Below are 25,059 nucleotides of genomic sequence, written 5' to 3'. Positions count from 1 at the left end.
TTGCTCCCTACCCCCCCAGGCTCCCCCTCCGCTGCCGCTGCCGGGACTCAGCCGGCGCAGTGACCCAACCTCCCACCCTGGCTAGTGCTCTTAGAGCCGGTTGGGAGCAGGGGAGGGTCCCCGGGGAGGGGAGCCAGGACCCTGGAGTCCGGTCCCCCAACCCGAGCTGTGGTGTGTGAGCTCAGAGGAGGACAGCGAGATTAGAAAGAATTTGAGACATGGAGCTTCTTCTCCCCACACCCCCTCAAGGTTGGGGTCCCGCCCATCCCTGGAGCTGCCAACCCCTCATTGTCAATCATTCCTTGGCCCAGACCTCCCAGACGTCCCTCTCATTCCCCTGGACCTGCCACCCCCTCATTGGCCACAGAACGGCACAAGCCCCGCCCATGCCAGAGCTGTCAATCGCTCCTTAGTTCCTCCCCCTCACCTCCCACCCCCCCAATCACAGAGGTCCGCCCACCACAGCGGTCAGCCAGGCCTCCGGTCGCGCGCCCCCAGAACCTGTCAATCACCTTGGTCCCAGCCATCAAAGCGGTCCCGCCCCAGAGCTTTCCATCACTTCTGGCTCTAAGACGTCCACCGATTTTCCCACAAACTGTGAATTGCTCCCTGGCCCAGGACCAAGCAGTTCACAAGCGCCAGGGACCTGTTACCGCGCTCATGATGCCACAGGAGAGGAGCCAATGGCAGCTCGCGGCGGGGCTGCCCCTGCGGGCGAGTGCTGGCCTGGGGCCACCCTGCTGCCCCTTACCCTGGGCAGCCTGCGTCTGCACGAAGGTCTTAATGAGCAGGTCGGTGGCCTGCGTGTAGAGGGACAGGGCATAGCGCAGCGACTGCAGGTCCGGGCTCTTCTCCAGGAAGGTCTTCTTGAGGCCCACGCCGCCCGCGTGGAAGTATTGCTGTGGGCACAGGGTGGGGAGGTGAGGCCAGAGGCACCCCTACTGGCTCCTCCATCCCTCTGCCCTCTGCCCTCTGCCCTCTGCAATGAGGCACTGGGTGAACCCGGGGTCTCCACTCAAGTCCGGTGCCGCTCCTCCCCCACATCCACTCCTGCCCCCACCCTGCCAGTGGGCTTCCAGCACCCTCAGAATAACACTCGTGCCTCCAGCCCCTCCCCAGGCCCATTAGCTTCAACCCTGCAACCTCCTTGACTTCTCTCCATTGTCTTCCCTAGACCACGCTGCCTCAGGGCCTTTGCGCTTACTATGATCACTGGTGGTGAGGTCCTCTCCACACCTGGCCCTGGACCTTCTCTGGCTCGTTTTTCTTTGATTAAGGTTTCAAGAAGCCTTCCTTGACCCCACCCCTTTAATATGTGGCCAACTCCATTTTAGCAAAACATTTGTGTTCAGAGTAGTTTTCCTTTCATGTGACCACAGCCTCTCTCATGACTCCATGCTCTCGCGTGGGCTGGGCCCCTGCCTAGAATGTTGTTTGCTTGAACTTGTGAACTCCTGTGCATTCCTCAAAACCCACCTCCCACATGTTTTCTTCTAGAAAGTCCTTGCTGCTCTCTCCCCAGGCCACCCCAGCTCTCATTCTTCCCTCGACGGCACCCTGACCACAGGACTAAAGATGTTTGTATCCAACTGTCTGCCCCCCAACCCCCAGTCGGGGGCTCCTCGGGGCCTTCCCAGCGGGTCATCAGGGAGTGCTCATAAATTGAATGAAGGTGGGTTTGAATCTCGGTTCATGTCCACACCAGCCACACCCTCTGCCTGCCCCACCTGAGATGGGCAGGGGTGGGGCCTCTCACCTTGATGGTGTCCAGGGCCAGCTCTACGACCGCACACTGCTTTGGGGTCAAGCTCTTGGCTTCCTCTCGTACCATGTGGTCCTGGACGAACAGAGAGGGGCCAGGTGGGCAGAGCAGGCCTCCATTAGGGATCTGCCTATCTATGGTACTAAATCCTGTAAAACTGTGGGGGTTGGATAGCGGGTCTGCATTTTCATCACGGTGTGCCCAGTGCCCAGCATGTACCTGGCACACACAGCAGGTGCTCCATAAATATTTGTGGATTAAATGATTTATACTCTTGATCAAGCTGTACCTTTCCAATACACCAGAGCAAAAACAATTGTGCTTAAGGCAGTCTGAGCAGGGCTCCTGTCCGGGAACCTACAAAGCCTGTCACTATTCTGGGACTCCTCCCAAGGCCTCCCCCGACCCCGACCTCCTCCCCGCACTCCTGGCCTCACCTTGAGTTTAGACAGTTGACCCAGCTCCTTGGCCGCATTGAAGATCATCTGGGTTCCCTGCAGATAACAAGAGACACAGCCAGTGAGGGCGGGAGTCCTCCAGGCCATCCCCAAGCCCCTGCTGACACCCTCGCCCTGGAGTCTTCTTGGTTCTTGTCCAAAGGCTCTGGGCAGGGCAGTGGTTGTGTCGCAGAGACAGAGGTCTGGAACCCCCACCCCCCAAGAAGTGCTGAGGAGGAGGTGTGACTTTGTCCCCAGAAATCCCAGCCTGGTGGGGATGCTATCACCCTCCCACCTCCACCGTGACCCTGGGTTTGTGGGACAGAGAAGAGAAATGTTGAGAGAGCGGGCTGCAAGGGGCAGTGGGGGAGGGGGGAGGCCTGGGATGCTGTTTGTGGGTCTGGGTGGGCCTCGCCAGCCCCAAGTCAGAGGGTCTGGAGGAAACCGTGGGATGGGCTCTAGTGAAACCCTCACTCCCTGCAGGACCAGTCCCTCTGTGGGAGGAGTCCCCCAGTAATCTGGGGGCGGGGACGGGACTGTTAGTCTGACCATCCTACACTCATCTCAATATAACCTTCCCCCTTCTCCTCTCTCAAGCAAGATAGTGTCCTGGTTATAGTTCCAACAAGCTGAGTGGGCCTGGATTCAAATCCCAGCTCTGCTGTGTGGCTCTGGGCAAGTCACTTCACCTCTCTGAGTCTCAGTGTTGCCATCTAGATGAAGGAAATCCTATCCACTTCAAGGTGTGGCTGGAACTCAGTGTGTCTTTGTTCAGGTTTTAGTGTTTCTAGCACTTGGTTTCAAGGTCACGGGCAGTGCTGGGGAAGGCAGGGTCCAGGCCTGGAAGTCCCGTGTCCTGGCCTCTGTCACGGTGCGGGGTGACGAGGTGTGTCCCAGAAACTTTCTGGGCCTCAGTGTCCTCCCCTGGCTAATAGGGGCACCTCTTGGGTGACAGTGTGGGGCTGAGTACCAATGAAATAAGGAGTCCTGCATTACAGGTCCTGGGGTGGTCGGGAGCCCGGGGGTGGGGGGGTTGGGCAGGGAGGGAGCCATTTGTAGCTGGGAGATTTGGAATCACACGGACAATCTACCGGCTGACCCGCGGAAGCAGTTATGCTGGCACTACTAGTGCGATCATCGTCCTGGCTGTCCCTACCCTTCCTCTGCCTGGTCTGTGATTCCCCGAGGCTGTGACGAGGCACAGTTACCCAGGAGCCCAGCTGCTTGGGCCTCAGCTTCCCTGGATACACCCCCGCCCTGCCTGCTGCCCGCCCCCACCGCCACCCCCACCCCTCACAAGCAAGCCAGACAGACAGAGGAAGAAGAGACCGACAGACGGGTTCACAGAATGCCACTGGATGGCAGGGACCACAAGGGTGGAAGGAGGCACGGGGTGGGAGAGGGGAGGGGGGAGCCAGACAGACAGTGAGAGGTCGGTCTTACGTCTGAGTGGCTTGGCAGTTTCGCCCTGCCCTGTGAAGAGAATCAGGCGGAGGTCAGAGCTCAGGTGTCGGCTGGGAGGGTAGTCAGTGGGACTTCCCTGCCCCCTCAAAGCACAGTCCCACCCCCCAGCCCATGCGCTCCCCCCAGCCCCACCCGGGTCCTGGGTCTAATGCTGAGCCCCCTCCCCAGCTAGGCACTCGCCCTGTCCCCCAGGGCCGGCTTGGGGCCAGGCTCCCGGGCTGCCGTGCCAGGAGCCTGGAACCAGCCCATCACCTGGGGCAGATGCCCATCCCATAGTCAGCCTGCCCAGGTGGGCGCCTGGGGCAGGGGAAGAAAAGACCGAGCTCACGGTCTATTGTACCCCAACTTCCAAGACCTCACCTCGGCAGGCCTGACTCTACAAGAAAGGTGCTAACCGGTATCACAGGTTCACTCAGCACACAGACACACCCAGGCGCATTCGTGAGCGTATAGAAAGCTTCTGTACAACACGCCCAGATTGACATACACATGCAGAACTCACAGGTTAAAACATACAAGTCCACGCCTAAACACTTGAACGTGTGCACACCATCACATTCCTAAACCCACCGCCCCCCCAAGAGTGTACATACATGTGTACAGTGCCTGGCACATCGAATGTGTCCCCTAAAGGGCTGCCTGCGTGCGTAGGGAAGTCCCACAATCCATGTGCATCAAGTGGAGAGCCCAGTTATGTGCACACAGGTGTGAGAGTTCCTGCATGTGTGCACACAAGGGCAACTGTTCATGTCCTGCTACAGCTCCCGTCTCTTTATAATAAACAATTAGAACAAAAAAATCTACATAAAAAAACAAAAACGTCTCCATCCATGGCATGGGCCAATGTCTGAGCCCTTCTTGAAACCACCGAATTTCAGCTGAGCACAGGGCTGGTCAAAACCCTTCGGGTGTTGTTGCGAAAGGGTGGGAACGGCCTGTGCGCACACTAGCTCACGCACATGCACACGCTGCACGCCATGTCCCTGGATCTGGTCTTGTGGGACTTGGTTAGGACCCTCACCTCCTCAACTCCGGACCCCCAGGGGGCCTTCCTGCCCATGCAGAGACACAGACATGCACACACGTGCCCAGACACCAGGGCTCAGGACCTCAGCACCATGAGGCCCTCATTACCTTTTCTAATCCCTTGCCATGTTTTCTCAAGAGGGTGCCCTGCAGAGACAATGTCACAGGGTGATCAACCCATCAAGCCACGGGGGGCGGGAGCCCGGGGCGATCACACATGTAGTTATGGGGGGAGGGGTAAGGGCCATCTGCACTGCCCAGGGGGCTGGCGACTGGATTGCAAGGGGATGCGTGTGTGTGTGTGTGTGTGTGTGTGTGTGTGTGTGTGTGTCTTAATGACCAATTCTTCAAATGTGTGAGTCAGAAAGACAGGAAAGAGAGAAGGGGAAATAGAAATACAGAGCCTGAGAGAAAGATGAGAAATTGCTGCCAAAATACAATCCATTTACGTGTGTTGTACAGATGCGGCTTTGGTTCTCAGGTTAACAGGAAAGCAAAAAGGCTTCCTATTCAGACGGACCTGAATTTGAATCCTGACTCTGGCATCTATTTACTCTGTGGCCTTGAGTAAGTGACTCCTCCTAAGTCTCAGCTTTTTCTCATCTGCAAAATGGGAATCTTAATATCCACCTTGCTCAAAAGGTGGTCATGAAGGTGAGCCGAAACCGCAGCTAAGAGGTCTGGCATACAGAGAATTACCAACAAACGTAAATCCCCTTAGCTCCCGGCACGCCGATGCATTGTCTGTGGTTACAGCCAAAGACACACGCTGAAATCAGGTGAGCTCTTGTAAACTTTTGACAAGATTAAATACTGTAACAGCCTGGCCTTTCTCACAAAGGGTGGGAATCGGAAGTGGTTTTACTGACTTCTGCCCTGGTATGTGTCCATTACTACCCTCATCACAATAACAACAATATAAGGTCTAATTCAGTGAGCACTGCCCCCACTAGACATGAGCACTTCATTTATTTTTAAAATATGTTTTTAGTGATTTCAAAGAGAGGAAGGGGTTTGGGAAACTTGAAGGCACTGCCTCCATACTTATAATGGGGCAAGGAAGGAAGAGGGAGAGAGGGATAGAAACATCTCTGATGGGCTGCCTCCTGCACACCCCCCACTGGGGATGGAGCCCCCAACCTGGGCATGTGCCCTGACCACCGGGAATCAAACCGTGACCTCCTGGTTCATGGGTCGAGTTCAACCACTGACCCACACCGGCCAGGCGAGATGATCGCTTTAATGCATCATCCCATTTGGTTCTGACAAAAACACTCAGACAGCTGCTACAATTAACTGGTTTTTCAGACAAAGAAATGGAGGTTGGGGGGTGAAGTGACTTTCCAAGGTGAGAGAGAGAGAGAGAGAGAGAGAGAGAAAGAGGGGCTGGGCTGGGATTTGACACTAAGTCTGTCTGACACGGAAGTCACAATGCCATCTCCCACCTGGGTGCTTGGGTGTGTGTCTGGGGTGTGTATGTCTGTATGTGCAGCGGGAGTGGCTGGGAAGGAGTGGTGGAGGGCCTGTGCTAAGTAGCTGAGTAGGGTCCTGAGTGGTGAGCCCAAAGGGGAGGTCCCAGGGGCTGTGTTGACTTTGAACCTCTTAGCTTAGGAGATACTCAGATACCTTGATGGCATCTGATCATGGAATGGGGGGTATCACAACTAAAGGACTAGGGCAGACATGAAGGTTTGGGGTTTGGGAAACTTGAAGGCACTGCCTCCATACTTCTAATGGGGCAAGGTGGTGGGCGTGGCCTCCCTCCCTCCGGGCCCCGCCTCCTCCCCATACCCCAACCCAGACAGACACAGGCACATCTAGGCAGGAGGTAGGACAGTGGTGGGGGAGGCAGTGGGTGAGGAGGGGGCACTGGGTGGGTGGGGGGACTGCAGCCACACGGTGGGCCGAGTCCAGACACAGAGCGGAGACGGACAGACAGACGGACAGAAGGGCCTCTACTTACGATCATCTGTCAGCCATGATGGGGGCCAGGTGGTAGGGAGGGGGGAATAAGTCACCATGAGTCTCCCCGTAGCCCAGGGAGAGGGTGGAGAGGGCACTGAGGGGCGAACCCCATGCCCCAGCCCAGCCTGAAGGAGGCGGGGCTGGCCGAGGTAGGTCCTAACCTCCTACACCATCGTTGCCTCTTCGGGGGGCCCCACCTCCCTCCCCAAGCTGTCCACGTTCACCCAGGAATTCCCTCCCACCCTGTGTTGAGCCATCGATACACGTACCAAGACCAGCCAGGCCCTCAATGCCTCCCCAGAAGGACCCATGCCCAGCCACACCCTTCACAGACATCACGGTACTCCCACTCCCGCCAGACAGCCTGACCCCTGGGGATCACTGTCTCTGAGCTGTTCCCCAAAGGGATGACCTCTGTCTAACCTCTAGGAGCCTCTGTTCTCTTCCTCTTTGATTTTTGAACTCCATGGAGTCTCCCTTCCTTGTCTCTTGAGTGAATCCCCCAAGGGCCTCTGAGAAGCCTGCTGACCCCTATGACGTCTGTGCCCCATGGGCAGCCTTGAGCCCCAAGGTGACCTGTTTTCTGGGTGATCTCTGACTTTTGAATGACCTCTTGATTCAGGTGACCTCTAAGTCCCTTAGATGTCATTTGATTCTACTTGACCTCTTTGACCCTTTTATGACTTTTGACCCCTGTGTGACCCCGCTGATCTTTGGCCTCATTTACCTCTGGCGGCTTCTACAACCCTTGGATGACATCTGTGCCTGGACAACCTCTGAACCTCAATGCTTTTGGCACCAAGCTCTCTGGGCTCCCACAGGGAAGGTGGCCCAGGCATCCCTCCGACCCCAGTGGGCCTCACCGTCTGGTCAGTGAGGGGTGGCAGGACAATGGTCTTCTCCATGGTGTTCATGACCAGCTTCCACAGCTCCTTCAGTACCCTCTTCAGCACCGTCTTCTCGCAGATTTTGGCAAAGAGAGTCAGGCTGGGGGTGAGGAGCAGATCTGAGAGAGGGCCCAGCTGGCCCTGACCTGTAGAACCAGGCCCTTCCCTTCAACATATGGGCCAGGGGGGAAAGCGTCCCTGTACAGAGCCTGTGCAAGGCCCTGGGGGCCGATGGAGCTACAGTGTGGGATACGTGTGGAGGGCAAAGGTGGCTGGACAGCTCAGCAGGGGCCAGGCAGGAAGGGGGCCTCAGTGTCTGGGAGGAAGGCCTGGGCCTTAGCATGGAGGCAGTGGGGAGCCATGGAGTATGAGAGAGAGAGAGAGAGAGAGAGAGAGAGAGAGAGAGAGAGAGAGAGAGAGGGACTATTGTTTGAAAAAGCAGAGGGGAGATAAACTGGGCTAGAAGGCTGCATGGAGAACAGGGACTGTGAGGAGGCTGGGGCCACGCTCGATAGGAAGGGGAATGGAATGGCAGGAAGAGGATAGACTTAGGAGGGAAACCACGAAGAATTTATGATTGGATATCTGAGGGCTGAAGGAGAGCGCAATTTACCATTATTCATCCAGCAACTGACCCCATCCACCAAACCATCCCTCCCCCAGCTTTCTTTAGTGCTACTTCCATCTCTTTTTCCTTTCCTTTCCTTTCCTTTCCCTTCCCTTCCCTTCCCTTCCCTTCCTTTCCCTTCCCCTTCCCCTTCCTTCCTTCCTTCCTTCCTTCCTTCCTTCCTTCCTTCCTTCCTTCTTTCCTCCCTCCCTGTTCCTTCCTTTCATATATCCAACTATCCATCAGCCATTCTTCCTTCTTCCCTCTCTTGCTCCTTCCTTCCATCCATCTTCCCATCTACACTTCCTCCATTTATCTTTATTCTCATCAATCCATCCAGTTATTCATCCATCCAAATACTTACCCAACTACCATCCATTCATCCATTCATTTACCCGTTTGTCCATCCATCCATTCTTTCCTCCATCTATCCTCCATCTAGTCTTCTAGCATTTATCTTTTAATCTACCCACCTGTCCAAGCCTTGTCGTTCCATCCAACCATCATTCATTTATCTATACAAATATTTACTCACCATATCTTCCAATCATGTGCCCATTCGTCTTTCCATCCCTTCATTGCCTCCACACACACCCATCCAAACCACTCAACCACCACCCAGCAAGCTGCCCAAATGTTCTCCCCAGGCCAGCCTCAGAGGCCTCACCCGTGGCCCCTCCCTTACTCGCCCAGTCCACCCGACATGGCTCACTTGCTGTCCAGCAGGTCCATGATGGGCTGCAGCACGTTGTCAGCATCTTGGGCCACACTGCTGCAGGCACTGGCTGGCACATTGCCCGTGCCCTTCACCTGGCTAAGGATGTCGCCCATCTGTTTGACACACTCCTCAATGTGAGGCTGGAAGCTGGGGGCACAAAAGGGAGAAGCTCAGACTGGCTCCTGGCCTCGGGCGGAAGGACTGGATGAGGCCATCAGTGGTGATCTGTGGACCTTGACCTTTTATCATCAGCATCGGGGAGCCATGGCATATAACTGGGGGTGGGGGGGCAGCATTAATAACAGCAGAATCGGGCACCAGGCTGTGACATTTCCCTGTGTTGTTTATTTCACCACAGAGTCCTACTCATGTACTATTGTTATCATCATCCCCACTTTGCAGATGAATAAACTCAGGCTCAGAGAAGTTGAATGACTCACCCCAGGCCACACAGCTAGTCAGCAGTGAAGCCAGGACTGAACCCAACTTCATCTGACTCCAAGCCTGAGGTCTTCCCCACCACGTCTGCTGAGTCTCTGTATGACCCCGGCGTAGGTCTGGGGCTGCCCCCTCCCCCTGCTCCCAGCCTTGGAGGTACCCCCACCTGGTAGCAAACACCCGGCTGAGCTCATCCAAGACGTTGTTGAGTTTCACCTGGAGCTCTTTCAAGATGTCACTGGCCTCAGCGTCCAGCTGAGGAAGGGGAAGGGACATCCATCAGGTCAAGTTTACAGAGCGTCCACACATCTGGGGTACTTTCCCACCCAACCCAGGGAAAGGGACCTCAAGGGGCTCGAGAGGAAACTAAGATGCAGGCAGTGCAGCCACTTGCTTGGTTTTGAGGGACTGGCTGAGCTGGGATTCATCAGGTATGAGCTCCGGGGCCCATAGGGATAGGGGGCATCACCCCACCTGGTCCCACCTCACCTCTTTCGATCCCATGGCTTCAAACATCTTCTCCAGCTGAACTCGCAGCTGCTGAGTGTTGTTCATGAGGATGCAGGGCTGAGGATGGGAGCAAAGCAGGGCGTCAGGGCTCAGGACCCCTCCCCAGAGTCTCCCTCACCCACCGCCAGGGGTCCTGGATGGTTTCAGAGCCTGGGTCTGGAGAAACCGGGGTCCCACAAGGTCATCTAAGAATGGAAGACATTATTTGGGACCAGGTTCCTGGGAGTGTTGAGGAGGGTGGTCTCTGAGGACAGGCAGAGGGAAGGAGGACCTAAGTAAGTGGGATGGGCCTCTAAGGGTAGCAGGAAGGGGTGTTCTTGTCACATACCCATGTTCTCCTACATGGGACCAAAGCTCTGCATGCTCACATACATACACCCTAAAGGCTTCATTTGCAACAACCAGACAATAACACACTAAAGGCATGTCCCCTCACCTTCAGACCCCCCCATACACACACAGTCAGATACACACAGCTGGACACACAAGCAGACACACGTCTCACAACCCAGGGAAGGATGGAACTCGGGGGGCGGGGTGCAGAATTGGGTTAGGAAGGAGGACAAGGGTCCCTGCAGGTCACCACTTTCTCCTTCTCCTTGGAGCAGTAGGAGGCGAAGTCCTTGATGATGATGTCCGCATACTGGAGGAGCACATTACTGATGGTCTGGAGAGGACATAGAGAGAGGGTGAGAGGAGGGGCTGGGGCTGAGGCTGTGAGATGAGGGATAAACTCAAACCCACTTTAGCACCTAAGATGGGCCGCTGGGCTGGGTGAACGCTCCAGCCGGGGTCACCATCACAGTCAAGGGGACACCGCCACAGGAAGATGATTATGTTACGTAGACTCAGCTCTTTTTCAGAGCAACAACCATCTAATATTATTGTTAACATGCCCAGCCCCGTCCACAAGCATTACTTGATCCTAAACCAAATCTCAGTTCCTACCTGCACTCCCCAACTTCAACCCAGCTTAAAGAAAATCCAACTGAACCTCCGTTGACAATCCAATTAACCCCAGACCAATGTTGTCAACCTCCAGACTCACCCCAGGTCCCACTCAAATTCTCTATAAACCCCAACCCTCTAATAATACCAGAGCAAATCCCAATCCCAACAGTAATTTTAAACCTGACCCCAACCTCAACCCCATCCCCAACCTTAATCGCAGCTGCAAATTCAGCTCCAATTTTAACTACAACCCTGCCCTCAACCCTCACCTCAACTCGAACGCTGTCCCCAACACAACTCTAACCTTTATGGAAGAACTAACCCCAATATTGACCTCAAATCCCAGTGATATAACCAATACCAACTTTTACCTCAAGCTCAATCCCAACTTCAGTCCTGACCTCAACCTCAACCCAAGTCCTAATCCCAACCTCAACTCCAATCTCAGTGACATCATCAACCCAATCTCAACTCAAACCCTAACCTCAAATTCTAACAACTCCAATCTCAACAACATCACAAACTCTAACCTCAACCTCAACGCAAACCCTGTCCCCAACCACAACTCCAACCTCCATGGCATGACCTACTCCAACACTGGTTTGGGTTGGTTTTTCCATAGACCTCAACCCCAACCTCAATCCCAATATCACCAACCCCAGCTTTGACCTCAATCACGACCTCATCCCCAATCCCGATCCTGACCCCAACCCCAACCTCAACTTCACCCCAATCTTGACCCTCTCCCCCACCCGGACCCCATCCCCAACCCCACCCACACCCCGCACCTTGGCAAACCGCCTCATGTAGTGCCCCACGATCTGGGGGTCAGGGCACTCGAGCTTTTTGATGATCTCAAAGCTCTGGTTAAGCTGGGAGAAGACATCCACCACAGAGCAGGAGAACAGGGCATGCTCTGAGGTCTGCTGGAACTGCAGGGTGAGGGGGGCCAGGAAAGAGGAGAGTGGTCAGAGCCAGACAGTCCCCATAGCCCAACCCTCCTACTCTCCACAAGGGGAGCCAGAGGCCAACTGCCTTGGGGTGAGATGGATAGTATGTGAGGTTGACTCCGAGCCAAACACAGAGGCCATTGAGTGGGTGGGTGGGGTCAGGCTTGATAAACTCATTCATCTGCTGAGTGAACAAAATACTTTAAACACCATGAACCAGACAAAGGTTGCAGATACCCTTCAGAGACTGGCCTCATCCCAAGGGTAGTTTTTGCCCCCAAATTGTATCTCAATGGACCTCAGAGGGAGCGAACCCACTGTGGGGAGATGGGGAGCTTGGTGGTGCGTTAGCCTTCTCACCCCATCCTTCTTGTCTCGCTCCAGGGCTCCATGCAGGAAATCTCGGGACACCTCCTCATTCTCATCCAGCCACTGGATGACGAAGGGCTCAAACCACCTGGAATGGAGAGTTGGGATGGGGTCCTCCCATCTCTGGTCTCCATAACCCTCTGCTTGCACTCACCCAGTGGGCCTGGGTGGTCACTCTCTGCTCCCCTCCTCTACAAGGCTTTGGCTACTTCATCCATGAAATGAACCAAGTGACCACTGTCAGAGCAAGGCACAGACTTGCATGAATCCTGGTTGATAAACTGCCCAGGGGTAAGTAGATTTACTCTCTGAGATCCCAACATACTATATAGTAGGTCCTCAGTAAATGGTGGCTACCAACCCACACTCTAACACAGCCTGTGAGCCAGACATTCCAGGTTCAAATCTGGACTCCACCACTAAATCCTTCAGCATTTAACCCTCTATTTCTTCATCCACAATATGGAAATGATGATGTTTCCATCTCATAGAATTGTCGAAAGGATTAAATGAGAAAAGACATGTGGGACTGCTCAGCACAGTTCCTGATACTTATGATTATGAATTGTTTGGCTACAGGAGTCCATAGGCCAATGGCTAAGAATGGAGAACCCTGGATTTGAGCCCCACCTGTGCCCTTGATGCCCAGGGAACCCTGAGTAGGTGAGCCCTCCTCCTTGGGGCTCAGTCTAGTGTCAGCACCATAGTTCTGATTTGGGTTCTGGGCAAGGGACTCACGCAGGGTACTCTGGCACTCGGTCCTTAAAAGCAGGAAGCTCTGTCACATACTCATTGTAGAGCCACTTGACCTTGAAGTGGAGGTTCATGTAGTCGGCGCTCTTGCACAAGCGATGCTTGTCATGCTCTGGAGCAGGGAATAAGGGGGTGGCTCAGCCAGGAGGATCTGCCACCCTCTGTCTTGGCAGTGCCCACACTGGCCATCATTGGTATTTGAGCTCAGGCATGAAGGTACAGGGCACGCACAGTCTTGGAGAAGACACAGGTTGGGAGATATGGCGTGGGGGACTCACCCTCCATGGCATACTTCATGTCCTGGGCAAACAGGTTCCACATCACTTCAGCACTGATTTTACCCACATTCAGCTCCTGGGGAAACCTGATGAAAGTCATGGAAGTATGAAAACTTGACAGCTAGGAGCCTGATGGCATCGGCTACTTAGGCCTTCATAGTCAAAGAGTTGTGCAGTACAGGCAGAGGGATCTGTATTCAAGTTCCCTCACAGTCACCAACTTGCTGAGTGACTCTGCATTGAGGCCCTTCTTCTCCTGAGCCTCTACCCACATATCCCACATCTATTAATTTACCCCTTTATCCATCCATATACCCATCCATTTACCCACTCATCTCTCCATCCATCCATCCATCCATCCATCCATCCTTTTTATCCACCCACCCATTCTTCCACCAACCTATCTACCTATTCATCCATTCACCCATCTATTCACATCCATCCACACTCATCTCTCCATCCATCCATCCATCCATCCATCCATCCTTTTTATCCACCCACCCATTCTTCCACCAACCTATCTACCTATTCATCCATTCACCCATCTATTCATCCATCCATCCATCCCTCCATCCAATCATCCATCTATCCATCCATCTACATATACATCAATTCCTTTATCCACTCACCCATCCTTCCACCAATTTATCCATTTATTCACCTATCCATCCATCCATTTCTCTATCCATTCATCTATCCACCCATACATACATGCATTCCTTTATCCACCCATCCATTATTCCACCAATGTATCCATCCATCTCCATCCACCTACTCATCCATCCATCCATCCAATGCCCCTGATCTTAACTCCATATCTAAGTAACCAAGAGATCATGGCACCTCAGCGTTAGGGGCCCCTCTAGCATTCACCTCAGGGAGAAATAAAACACAATAGCTCTTTAAACTATAAGAGATGAAAAGTCTACAGACAAATAAATCCACAAACCAAACCTGCACACAGTCTCACACAATACACAATATTGTATATTGAAGCCAATTCACACTTGCACCCACAGACCACAGCTACAAACAAAATGTCATCCACACATGTAAGAGATAATGCAATTTAAATTCAGAAGAGTATTTTGCACACAGTAAATACTAGAACATTATCTATTGTTACTTATGATTCTACACACACATACAAATTTATATACATATGTACACAGTTATTCACACAAATCAATACATATAAAATACATGTCTGATTACACCAGTAATTGTGTATAGACACACAATTTTATGTTTATGTTTGCAAATTATGCCATATTTCATCCAGACATATGCCCACCCACAATTTTCCCCACATACACAACACTTTATGTATAATTAGACAAGATTGCCTTTTCACACTAGACACAAAGTTGTGCACACACATACACGATAACCTCCAGATAAGTAACTACAGACATACAACTCACTGGTTGAGGCAGGGAGTGTAGGAATTCTTGTCTTCCTCGATGATGGACACTATGAGAGTGATCAGTTTGGACCAGAAGTCGAGGTTCTTGATGCTGGGGCCCTGCTCCTCTGGGGGAACTTCCCCCTTCTTGGCCTGGATGGGGCAGTGGAGATGTTGGCTACAAGGGGTCCAGGGATGGGGCTTCAGTCAGTTCATTATTGAGGTGCAGAAGGTTGCTGATGAATGGGCCCCATTAACATGTGTGCGGTTCAGGTGGGAGGTCGGCACGGAAAGGGACAGAACTCGTAAACTGGCTCAAGCAGAGCTTATATTTATTCAGCTTAATGAGGCTTAATTAGACTCAGCTCATAAAACAGAATGGACCTGCATCTAGTTGAACAAACTCAAGCCCACTAAACCAAATGGAACTGAAGTGGACATAAATCATACCCACTTAGCTTAACAGATGGCAGTTCTCAGAGTTAATTCAGTGGAACTGAACTTGGGCCAATTACACTTTATAGAGCAGCATTAAACTTAACTGGATGGAATTTAACTCAAATAAAGTGAACTGAATTTAGCCTAATCAATTTCTCCAAGATCAACATGAGCCTACATAAAAAGAATGGACATAAATTGATCTGAACTCAACCCAATCCAACCCAATCCAAGTCAACCTAACATGCTCAGGCTAACTCAATCTAACTTTAGTCAGTCAATGGAAATGAAGGTAACTCAACTCAACTGAAATGAGCCCAACTGAACCCAACTCAATTGAACTCACTGTACCTAATCCAACAATCCAGCTCATTCGGACTCTCACTCAACCCAGTCAAGAGCAACTTCAACTCAATTCAACTGAGTGGAAATGAATAAACTTTTCTTCAATTAAATTAAACTCAATCCAATTCAGTGCTGCTCACTAATTAGCCAAGAGCAATTTTAACTTAAGTCAACCAAATAGAAATAAATGGAACTAAACTGATTATAGTTGAACTAAACTCAATTTAATCCACTTTACCTCAACTCAATTCAATTGAGAGCAATTTGATTTCAACTCAAGTAAAATGAATGTAAATGAAAAGATGGAAATAAAATTGAACTGAATTCGGCTTATGTGGTTACTTCCTGTCAGAAACACAAGCTGAGGTAGGAGCCACCTGAGGCTAATCACCCTGGGCTTTAAATTTATAATTTATACATCTTTTCCTTCTGATAGCCTGGGACATTATATGTGTAGATAAACACATGTTGAAAGATCTCAAATAAATTAAGTTGAAATGACCAAAATTGAACTCTACTAAAAAAATCAATTCTACTCGCCCTGGCTAGTGTGATTCAGTTGGTTGGGTGTCGTCTTGTGCACCGAAAGGTTGCTGGTTCAATTCCTGGGTGGGACACATGCCCGGTTGTAGGCTCATACCCCAGTAGGGGTCATGCAGGAGGCAACCAATCGATGTTTTGCTCTCACATTGATATTTCTCTCTTTCTCTCCCTCTCCCTTACTCTCTCTCAAAAAAAAATTAATAAAAATCATTTAAAAAATTTAACCAACTCAACATTTATTGAGCAGTAATTCAATTCCAGGCATCCTGTATTACGTCAAACTCAAGTAAGTTTAACTAAAACCAAATTGATTGAACACCTACCTATTGTGTACCAAGTAGTGAGCATGTAACTAAATTTTATCTAAAGCTTGTAGCTCGTTCTCAATCCTGAGATGCTGGTTAATGACCTAATTTTACAGAGGAAAATATTGAGGCTCAGAACAGTTAAATTGCTTGGGAAGGAGCAGGTCTGGGGCTTAGGGCAGGGCTTGGTGGGTGTCTACTATTCCTTCCTGCCTCATCTGGAGTCCTTACAGGGTCTGTCTGGTACTCCCGACTGTAGAGTTCATGACAGTTATTGAAGATGTACTCATAAGTAGAGTTGAGGCAGGCTTTCACGCAATCCTTCACAACCTGGCTGGCTCGGGGCGGGCTCTGGAGTTCTTGTACCTAGAGGGATGGAGAGGGCATGGATGGGTAAAACTGGGACAAGAGTTGCCCAGGAAGTGGCTACAAGCGATTCTGGGTTTAAGGAAACATTGCAGCAATGGGAAAAAAAGAGCGTCACTGAGAAAAGGGCACTGCTCTCCAGGAGAAATGCTACTTGTTTAAGACCTAAGAGTCCTAGAGACTCCTTTTTGGAGAGCTGATGGGGCTGGGTTCCCTTTCCTACCTTCATCCGAAAGAAAGTGATGCTGGTGAGAAGGTCCACAGTGGATTTGAGGTCCTGGAGTCTCTCTGGGCTGCTGGCTGGGAAGTTATTCTGTTGGGAGGGAGAAGAGAGGAGAGGTTATGGAAGGAAGTTAGGAGAGGATAGGAGACAGCGTTCTAGGGGAGATACAAGAGCCCCGAAGTTTCAGGAAGTGAGTTGGGGGTCAATGAGAACACCTTGACGTAACTGGGAGGTCTTGTTGGATGCACCAAGTAGGTGGGGAAGGTTCCGCTCACATATGTGTACACTTGTTAGAGGAGCACATTCTGCATGTTGAGATGGGCCCTCCCATGTGCACGCCTGCTAGGAGCTGTCCCTTCTGGGCACACATGTGTGTGAGGGTAAGCAAGTCATCACGCATGCACTTCTCACCCGGTACATGGAGAGGTCAATTCGCAGGGAATTATGCAGTTGGTCCAGGAGCTTCACAAAGCGCTCTTTCTGGGGAAGCAGAAGAGGAGGAGGGTAGATGGAAGCAGGGACTTGGGCAACAAGTGTAGCAGTGAGAGGTGGCTGCCATGTTGGCTGAGGGCTTACAGTAAGGGCATCCCATCCACCACTGAACTGAACCCTTAGAACATCTGTTTCCATTCTACAGAAGGGTAAACAGGCTCAGAGAGACGTGACTGGTACAAAGTCACACAGCAAATCAAGTCCACATTGGAACTCTGGGAGTTGAATAGGGTTTCACCAGCACGGGTGTGGGTTCTCCCTCATCCCCCAGCCCCTGGGACTGACCCCGAAGTTGGAGGCTGCGAAGCGGTCAGAGGCAGACACGTTGGTGGAGGCGGTAGTATGCGCATAATAGGCATTGATGTTGGCAAGCAGGGTGCTCATGACAGCAGGCACCCCAGGACACATGTACTTGGAGGAGAGGCAGGCAAAGTGGCTGGTGGAAGGGAATGGGAAGCACTGGGCCCGGTGTCCAGCCAGGACAGGCTGTGCCCCACCTGGAATGCCTCCAAGACAGCATCGTGAGTGACTCCTCCCAGCCCCCCAACCACTCCCTTTCCCTCGGCCTGATTCTGTCCTTTGAGTTTCGCTGTCTCCTCTCTGAGCTGCCCTATGTCTGCCTCTAACCCCAGCTCTCATCCCTGTCACTGCTGTCCCCAGCACTGGCACTTCCCTAACCTCCAGGGGAATTATGTAACACCTACCACACACACTTCCTCTCTGACTCCTTTTCCTAGGAACCCCTTCCATCCCAGATCCACCAGGATCCACTGGTGACCCCCTACCCCAGTTTTCTGCACCTCACCCTGATGTCCACCCCAGCCTACAGCCTCACGTCATGGCTTGGTAGATGGACTCGACGCCATAGCGCATGGCAAATTCATCCACAATCTCCTGAGCTGTCTCATCATAGTAGACCTTCCAGGCGTCGTCACCCTTGGCATCCGGGATCTTCACGACCCCATTGTTCTGCATGTCAGTTACGAAGTGGAACAGGTTCTGCCAACACAAGGGAGAAGGAGTCAGAGAGCACAAGGGGGCACAAGGGGTCAGGTGTAGGGCATCTTACATTATCTATCCATTTGTTTATTTATTAACTCATTCATCTACTCCTTCACCCATCCAGCTACCAAAAATTTCACCTATCCCTCATCCATTCTTCCAATAATCTATCTATCCACCTATATATTCACTCACCCATCTGTCTACCTGTTCATCTGCCCAGTCACCCACCCACCTATCCACTTAACTATCCCCAAATTCACTCACCCACTAATTCACTCTTCTAATAATTCAACCACACATCCATCCATCCCATCTATATTTACTCAAAACTTAATCAGTCCATCCAACAATTCATCCTTCTACTCAATCAATCATCAATCCACCCATCCATCTCTCATTCATCTGTTGATGCATCTATTTGCCCATCCATTGTCTAACTACTCCAAAATTCACTCATTATACCTCTATACTTTCAATAGTTAAAACATCCATCCATCCACCCACCCATCTATTTGTCTACCCATTCACCCTTCCTTCCATTCATTCACCCATCTATTTACCCGTCCATCTACCCATCTCTCCAACTACCCCCAAATTCATCTATTCTTCCCCAAATTCAACCACACACCCATCTATCCCATCTGCTACATACAACTTAATCTGTCCATCCAATAATTCATCTATCTACCCATTCAATCATCTATCCCCCATCAATTTATACATGCATCTATCATCTTTCTGTCCATCCATCTAGTCACCCATTCATCTATCCAACTACCCCCAAATTCACCCATCCATTTATCTATACTTTCAATAGTTCAATCACACACACATGCACTCATCCCTCCATTTTTTATCCATTCATCACTCATTCATCTCTTTAATCATTTATTCATACAAAAAAATTAAATTATACCCAGGCAGCTGGAAGAGATAGATGCAGACCCAAACAGCCCAACTTTGAGGTTCAGGGATGGGACAGATGGAAGACCTGGAGTTGGGTAGTGAGAGTCTGCCGGGAGGTCAGAAAGGGCTTCCTAGAGAAGGGGACCCTGAAGTGGACCTTGATGGGCGAAAAGAGTTTTCCAGGCAGAGAGAATGGCCTGGGGGACGGCCTCAGAAGCCCAGGGGAGTGTGGAAGGAGGAAGGAGGAGCTGGGCCGGCAGAAATGGCGAGCGGAGGTATGTGGAAGGTCAAGATGAGCTCCGAAGGCAGGGTGGAGCAGTGGCCTCACCTCATGCAGACAAGTATACTGAACATGGTAGGGGGCCACCTTCTCCTCCCCTTTGATCTCCACACTGATGTGTAGCCGGATGGCACCGGACACAGCAGATTTGTCGGTCCGCTTGTCTGCAGGGCAGAAGGGGGGGTGTGTGTGTCAGAACCTCCCAGGCTAGCCCTGTGCTATTTTAGAGAAAGCACTTATTTAGTTAGTTAGTTTATGTAGTTAGTTAGTTAATCCTCACCCGAAGATATTTTTCCATTGATTTTCTGAGAGAGTGGAAGAGAGAGAGAGAGAAACATCGATGTGAGAGAGACACATCGATTGGTTGCTTCCTGAATGAGCCCTGGGCTGGGGATTGAGCCTGACACTGAGGTACATGCCCTTGACCAGAACTGAACCCATGACCCTTCAGTCCGCAGGCCAACACTCTATCCACTGAGCCACACCTGGCCAGGGCTATCCCTGGGCTATTTTAATGTATGCATGACTATTGCCCTCCCAGACGCCCTGAAACTAAGGCCTGGGCGTCCCTCCTCAGATTGACTCTCTAGACTGTGTCTCTCCCATTAGACTAGAATTCCTTAGGCCCTGTCTTTCTCTTCAAACTAGGATCCCAGACATTGCCTCTTCACTCCGATTAAATCCCTGGTCTGCATCTCCCTCTCTAAACTAGGAGCCTACGCACTGCTTCTCCCCCAGACGGAGCTCCCAGGGCCTGCACTCCCAATCAGATCAAGCTTCCCAAAGTCTAGTCATCTTGTTATACAGGGTTCCTGGGTCTGTGCCTCTCTCCTCAGACGAGGATCCCCAAGTCTTGCTTCCTGACTCTCCATCAGACTAAGGTATCGAGATTTCTTCCAACCAAACTACGTTCCTAGCCTCTGCTCACTCCTCTCAGAGTGGGTTCTTCCTACACCTCCAGACTGAGTCACAGACCCTGCATCCCCCACCAGATGGGGCTCAGAGAGTCTACTCATCTTCTCAGACGGGGTTCTTGGGTCTGTAGCTCCCTTCTCGGATTCGGATGCCCAAACGATACCTCCTCTCTTACACTGGATTCTTACAGCTCAACCTTCCTTCTCAGGTTGGATTCCTGAGTCTGCGCCTCTCTCCTCAGACTAGGATTCCAGGCCTTTTTTCCTGTGTCCACCATGAGACTGGAATACAGAGATTCTGTCCCTCCCACACCCTCTCAAACCAAACTAAGAACTTCCTAGGTTCTTCTGTTCGCCCTCTCACCTGGGGTGCTTCCTGTCACCATCAGATTGGGGCCCACAGACCCTGCCTCCTTCACCAGATTGGGGCCCACAGACCCTGCCTCCTCCATCAGATTGGGCTCCTGGACTGACTCCTTCTGACACGGTGTCTCCCCCTCCAGCTGGGTTCCCCACTTTGGTTGGCTCCCGGGAGCCCCCTCCCTGCCTCCTGCAGGCCCCTCCCCTTGCTCACCCAGGTTGTACCACACGTCCATCTCGCCACTGAGCGTCCGCACCTCGATGATTGTCTGCCCCAGGAAGTCGTCAGACTCTCTCTTGAACCGTTGTTTCACGCGGGATTTGATATCGTCGTCTTCGTCCCAGACTCGTACCTTGATTCGATCTGAGGAGTTGTGACATTCACTGCGGGGGGGAGGCGGGAACAAGGCTCAAGCAGCTGGCTCGGCTGGTACTGGAGTCCCCTTTGGCTGCGCCAGGAGGGAGCTCTGCATGGGATTCAGGGGCCCCGGCAGGCACTTACAAATGGAAGTTCTCCTCCCACACAGGGTTCAGGTTCCCGTAGATGGTCTTCGTCCGCTTCTTGGTCTTCCCGACCTGGACGGTGACATAGGGGTCACTAGATCCCGTCTTGTCCTTTGCCTGCAAGCCCTGGGCACAGACCACTGGAAGACACATAGGACATATAACGGTGGGCTCAAGGAAGAAGGTATGTTGAAAACAGGCATTTTGCCCTAGCCGGCTTGGCTCAGTGGCTAGAGCGTCAGCCTGCAGACTGAAGGGTCCCAGGTTCGATTCCGGCCAAGGACACATGCCTGGGTTTTGGGCTTAATCCCCAGTGGGGGGCGTGCAGGAGGCAGCCGATCAATGATTCTCTCTCATCGTGGATGTTTCTATCTCTCTCTCCTTCTCCCTTCCTCTCTGAAATCAATAAGTACATTTTTTTAAAAACCAAAACAGTCATTTCCAGGGACTCCGGGCTGCTTGCTGGGGACACCTGTGATGTGGCCCAAGGGCTGGGACTGGTTACTGGAGCCGGAGGGCACACTGACCTTGCGGAAGAATTAATATCCAGAGAACCCGCAGTCAATGAAGGACAGGGAAGGAGCCCCAGGGGCACCCCGAGAGTGGGACATTCTCAGGCGTGTGCTCCACACTGTGCCCTGGAAGTTCCCCTGTAGGATTGAACCCCCATTGACCACAAAATCACCTACTCATTGGTGCCCCCTGCAGGCTGGAAGAGGGGGTTCACCCGCGGCCACCACTCAGTCCCTCCCTGCTCCCAGACTTCTGTCTCCACCCACCACCAGGCTTCCTGGGACCACCTCCTCCACAAGCATCTGCCCTGAAATCATCCTGGGGCCTGTCTCCTGGGAAATCCCAATGAGGTTGGGCCTGGATAAACACCCTAGGGGAGGACCACACTACAGTGGGAGCGCAATACTGCCTCCTGGTGGTCCCAGGTGGGAGGGAGCCCCAGGTGTCCACAGCATAGCCCGCTGTTGGCACCCGGCGTAGAGCTTATTCTGGTCCAGCTTCACCTGCAAACGCCCACAGGGCTTCCTGGGATCGCCCCCTAGACAAACCATGTGCCCTGGGCTCCTCTTCCTGGGACCTGATTCTGGGGGCGCTAATCAAGAGGCACCCAGATAGCGTGTCATGCACATACGTTTGGAGACATACATGTCCACCTGTGGGCACAAATGCACACGCACGTGGACCTGGGAACGCCACGCAGCCAAGGGAAGGAGGGGCCCGGGAGGGAGCCCGAGGGCTGGGAAGAAGGGGCCTCACCAGTGATGCTGATCTTGGCCGACCACTTGGACGTGCCGTCCAGCACGCTCTGCTTGACCGCCTTCATCTGCTGCGTGTGCGCGGCCTTGGTCACGGCGAAGATCTCCTGGATGAGCTCGAAGATCTCGGGCTTGTTGCGCTCCCGGATCTTCATGCGGTCCTTGAGCACCATGATGATGTTCTGCGTCCGGTCCTCGGCCCCGTGCTTGGAGCTCTTCTCCGCCGCCCCTGCGGAAGCGGACGGCCCGCGCGGTCGGGGAGCACTCGCGGAGCCAGCACCCCAACTCCAGGGCTCCCTCCGCGGCGGCCGCGGGCACTTCAACCCGTGGGGGCTTCATGTGAATAACCCCCAAAGCTGGAGCTTCCTACTGGTTCCCTCAATACCTCCTCCCGCCGGGCTTTATACCCTCAGATCCGGCCCCTCTGAGTCCCCTGCCCCCTCCAAGACCCCTCTTCCCTGTGTCTCTCCCCTGACGCTGAGCACCCTTCCCGCTGAGCTAACCCAGACCCGTTTTCTCCAGGGGAATGGGTGTCTCATGAAGCCAGTGCCTGAGCCCCGCCCCAGCCTTCTCCGACTCTCTCACACCTCCTTTCCCTCCTCTCCTCCCATCCTTCCCCCCAAAGGAGTCCCGTCCTAACCCTCGCCCCCAGTCCCTGTCCGCGGCCCCCACCGCTCACGGCTCCGCCCCTCTGCCCCCACTCAGTCCCGCCCGCGCCCGCGCTCACGCTGCAGGCAGTCGGCGTTGAGCAGGTCCTGGCACTTCTCGTGGCACTTGACGCCGCACTCGGTGCAGCGCATGCCCTGCCGCGCGATGCCCCACAGCAGCCCTTCGCACTCGTAGCAGTAGGTGGGCGTGGTGGCCGTCCACACCTCGAAGTTGTGCGGCGTAGTGCACGAAATGGGGTAGATTAAGGCTTGCAGGGTCTTCTTGTAAACGTGGTTTTTCTGCGGGGAGGGAAGGGTGCGGCGTGGGGTGCCGAGTCCTCGCCGGGGGCCCTGTCTGCCATTCCCTCACCCGGTGCAGACTCTGGTCTAGTCCCAGTCCCTCTGTCGCCCAGGGGGTCGGAATCCACAGGTTCCCGGGTACAGAGGGTGCTAACCGGATGCGGAGCGACCTAACCCTGGAGAGGGAGGAGGGCCTGTCCATGCCACACCCTCTTCCTCTTCCTCCAGGAGCCCCCAGCTCAGCGCCCCCACAACCCCACGCACCAGCTCCTCGTTGTTCAAAGTGCTGGAGGCCAAGGCAGATGTGATGCCGGCTTTTCTGGACTGGACCAGGGACTGGGGTGGGAGGACGCCCAGGGAGCCAGGGGGTTGATCGACACCATGGATTGTGGCGGAGAGCAGGATCCACAGTCACCAGGAACAGGACGCAGGTCACAGCAGCAGGAGCAGAACCAGCCAAGGATCGGAAAATGACAGGAGCTCCAGTTTAGAAGGGGCCTGGAGGGGGAGCAGCCCCGCACCCCTGACTCACCCACACCCTCCCCCCTGGGCCGGACTTGGCCAGGTCACCAGCACAGACAAAACTGCCAGCCACACCATGAACCACTGTGGCCAGTCGCCTGCTCTCTCCCCCTCGCCCCCCCCCCCCCATGAACTAGGATGTGCCAAGGTTCCCTCCTCAGAACCCACGGGTGGGGCCAGTGGGAAGATGGCAGTGGAGGGATCTGGGAAGGGGACGTGGGGGCCCTGGTCACCATCACTCACCATGGCCTGCAGTGTCCGCGCAGCACATGGGGCAGAAATCAGATTGTTAGTCCCAGAGAAGGCCTGGCCCGCCCCCAGGCCCGGGGCTGCCATGGGCAGTTGGCTGCACAGGTTGAGCGCTAGGGCCCGGGGGGGCGAAGGCACGTACCAGGTCACTCACGAGTGGGATGGGCTTCCTCTTGCGGATGTCAGGCATGCTGTCGATGATGATGAGACCACCTCCAGGGCTGTAAGACACACACAGGACGTCAAGGACCCCGGAAGTCTCCCCTCCTCCAGTCACCTGAGGCTGGGGCAGGACGTGCGATTTCACAAGTATCAAGAACTTAATTGTGTGTTCCCCCAACAGATACATTCAAATCCTAATGCAGAGGACTTCACAATATGACCGATTTGGAAAGAGGGTTATTGCAGAGGTAACTAGTTAAGATGAGGTCATACCAGAGTAGCGTGGGCCCCAAGCCAATATGACTGGGGTCTTTATAAAGACAGACACACAAGCAGAAGGCAGAGGTGCGGCAATGGAGGCAGAAACTGGAGCAACACCTTTACAAACCAAGGAATGCTAAGGCTTGCTGAACGCTACCAGAAGCTGGAAAGGCAAGGAAGAAATTCTCCCCTACAGCTGTCAAGGCAGTGAGTTCTGGCCTCCAGAACTGTGAGAAAATAAACTTCTGTTGTTTCAAACCCCCGGCTTGTGGTCGCTTGTCACAGCAGACCCAGGGAATGAAGACACTGGTCCTCAACTTCGTCTGGGAGGTGGGGAGATGATGCAGGCGCCCATATTTAGTGAAAATTTGAATTAAGGCAATCCTAAATAATATATAAAAATATCAAGGAAATCTTTCCTTTTTAGATTAAGGTTTTGGGGGGAGGGG

The 25,059-nt window shown here is 53.0% G+C and overlaps 1 protein-coding gene across 1 annotated transcript in view; it reads right to left on the bottom strand.

The window, feature by feature from the left end:
• Window positions 1–25,059, bottom strand: part of UNC13A (unc-13 homolog A (C. elegans)) — a 91,622-nt gene that overhangs the window by 31,267 nt on the left and 35,296 nt on the right. The window contains exons 13-41 of the mRNA XM_015569578.1: window positions 24,330–24,408; window positions 24,182–24,187; window positions 23,681–23,752; window positions 23,197–23,416; window positions 22,471–22,698; window positions 21,200–21,341; window positions 20,912–21,081; window positions 19,472–19,587; window positions 18,068–18,231; window positions 17,518–17,668; window positions 17,152–17,220; window positions 16,741–16,830; window positions 16,383–16,517; window positions 14,540–14,673; window positions 13,116–13,201; window positions 12,823–12,949; window positions 12,076–12,172; window positions 11,554–11,697; window positions 10,398–10,481; window positions 9,794–9,871; window positions 9,471–9,559; window positions 8,861–9,013; window positions 7,518–7,641; window positions 6,653–6,658; window positions 4,798–4,836; window positions 3,643–3,672; window positions 2,200–2,256; window positions 1,757–1,837; window positions 752–899 (exon numbers count right to left, since the gene is read on the bottom strand). Of these exons, the coding sequence (XP_015425064.1) occupies window positions 752–899; window positions 1,757–1,837; window positions 2,200–2,256; window positions 3,643–3,672; window positions 4,798–4,836; window positions 6,653–6,658; window positions 7,518–7,641; window positions 8,861–9,013; window positions 9,471–9,559; window positions 9,794–9,871; window positions 10,398–10,481; window positions 11,554–11,697; window positions 12,076–12,172; window positions 12,823–12,949; window positions 13,116–13,201; window positions 14,540–14,673; window positions 16,383–16,517; window positions 16,741–16,830; window positions 17,152–17,220; window positions 17,518–17,668; window positions 18,068–18,231; window positions 19,472–19,587; window positions 20,912–21,081; window positions 21,200–21,341; window positions 22,471–22,698; window positions 23,197–23,416; window positions 23,681–23,752; window positions 24,182–24,187; window positions 24,330–24,408 (3,119 nt within the window). The remainder of the gene's footprint in view (window positions 1–751; window positions 900–1,756; window positions 1,838–2,199; window positions 2,257–3,642; window positions 3,673–4,797; window positions 4,837–6,652; window positions 6,659–7,517; window positions 7,642–8,860; window positions 9,014–9,470; window positions 9,560–9,793; window positions 9,872–10,397; window positions 10,482–11,553; window positions 11,698–12,075; window positions 12,173–12,822; window positions 12,950–13,115; window positions 13,202–14,539; window positions 14,674–16,382; window positions 16,518–16,740; window positions 16,831–17,151; window positions 17,221–17,517; window positions 17,669–18,067; window positions 18,232–19,471; window positions 19,588–20,911; window positions 21,082–21,199; window positions 21,342–22,470; window positions 22,699–23,196; window positions 23,417–23,680; window positions 23,753–24,181; window positions 24,188–24,329; window positions 24,409–25,059) is intronic.

Source organism: Myotis davidii, unplaced genomic scaffold, assembly GCF_000327345.1.
Source record: "Myotis davidii unplaced genomic scaffold, ASM32734v1 scaffold306, whole genome shotgun sequence".
In the NCBI taxonomy this organism is placed as follows: Eukaryota; Metazoa; Chordata; class Mammalia; order Chiroptera; family Vespertilionidae; genus Myotis; species Myotis davidii.
Note: the sequence above shows the minus strand (reverse complement) of the source record. Positions and strands in the feature narration are given on the sequence as shown.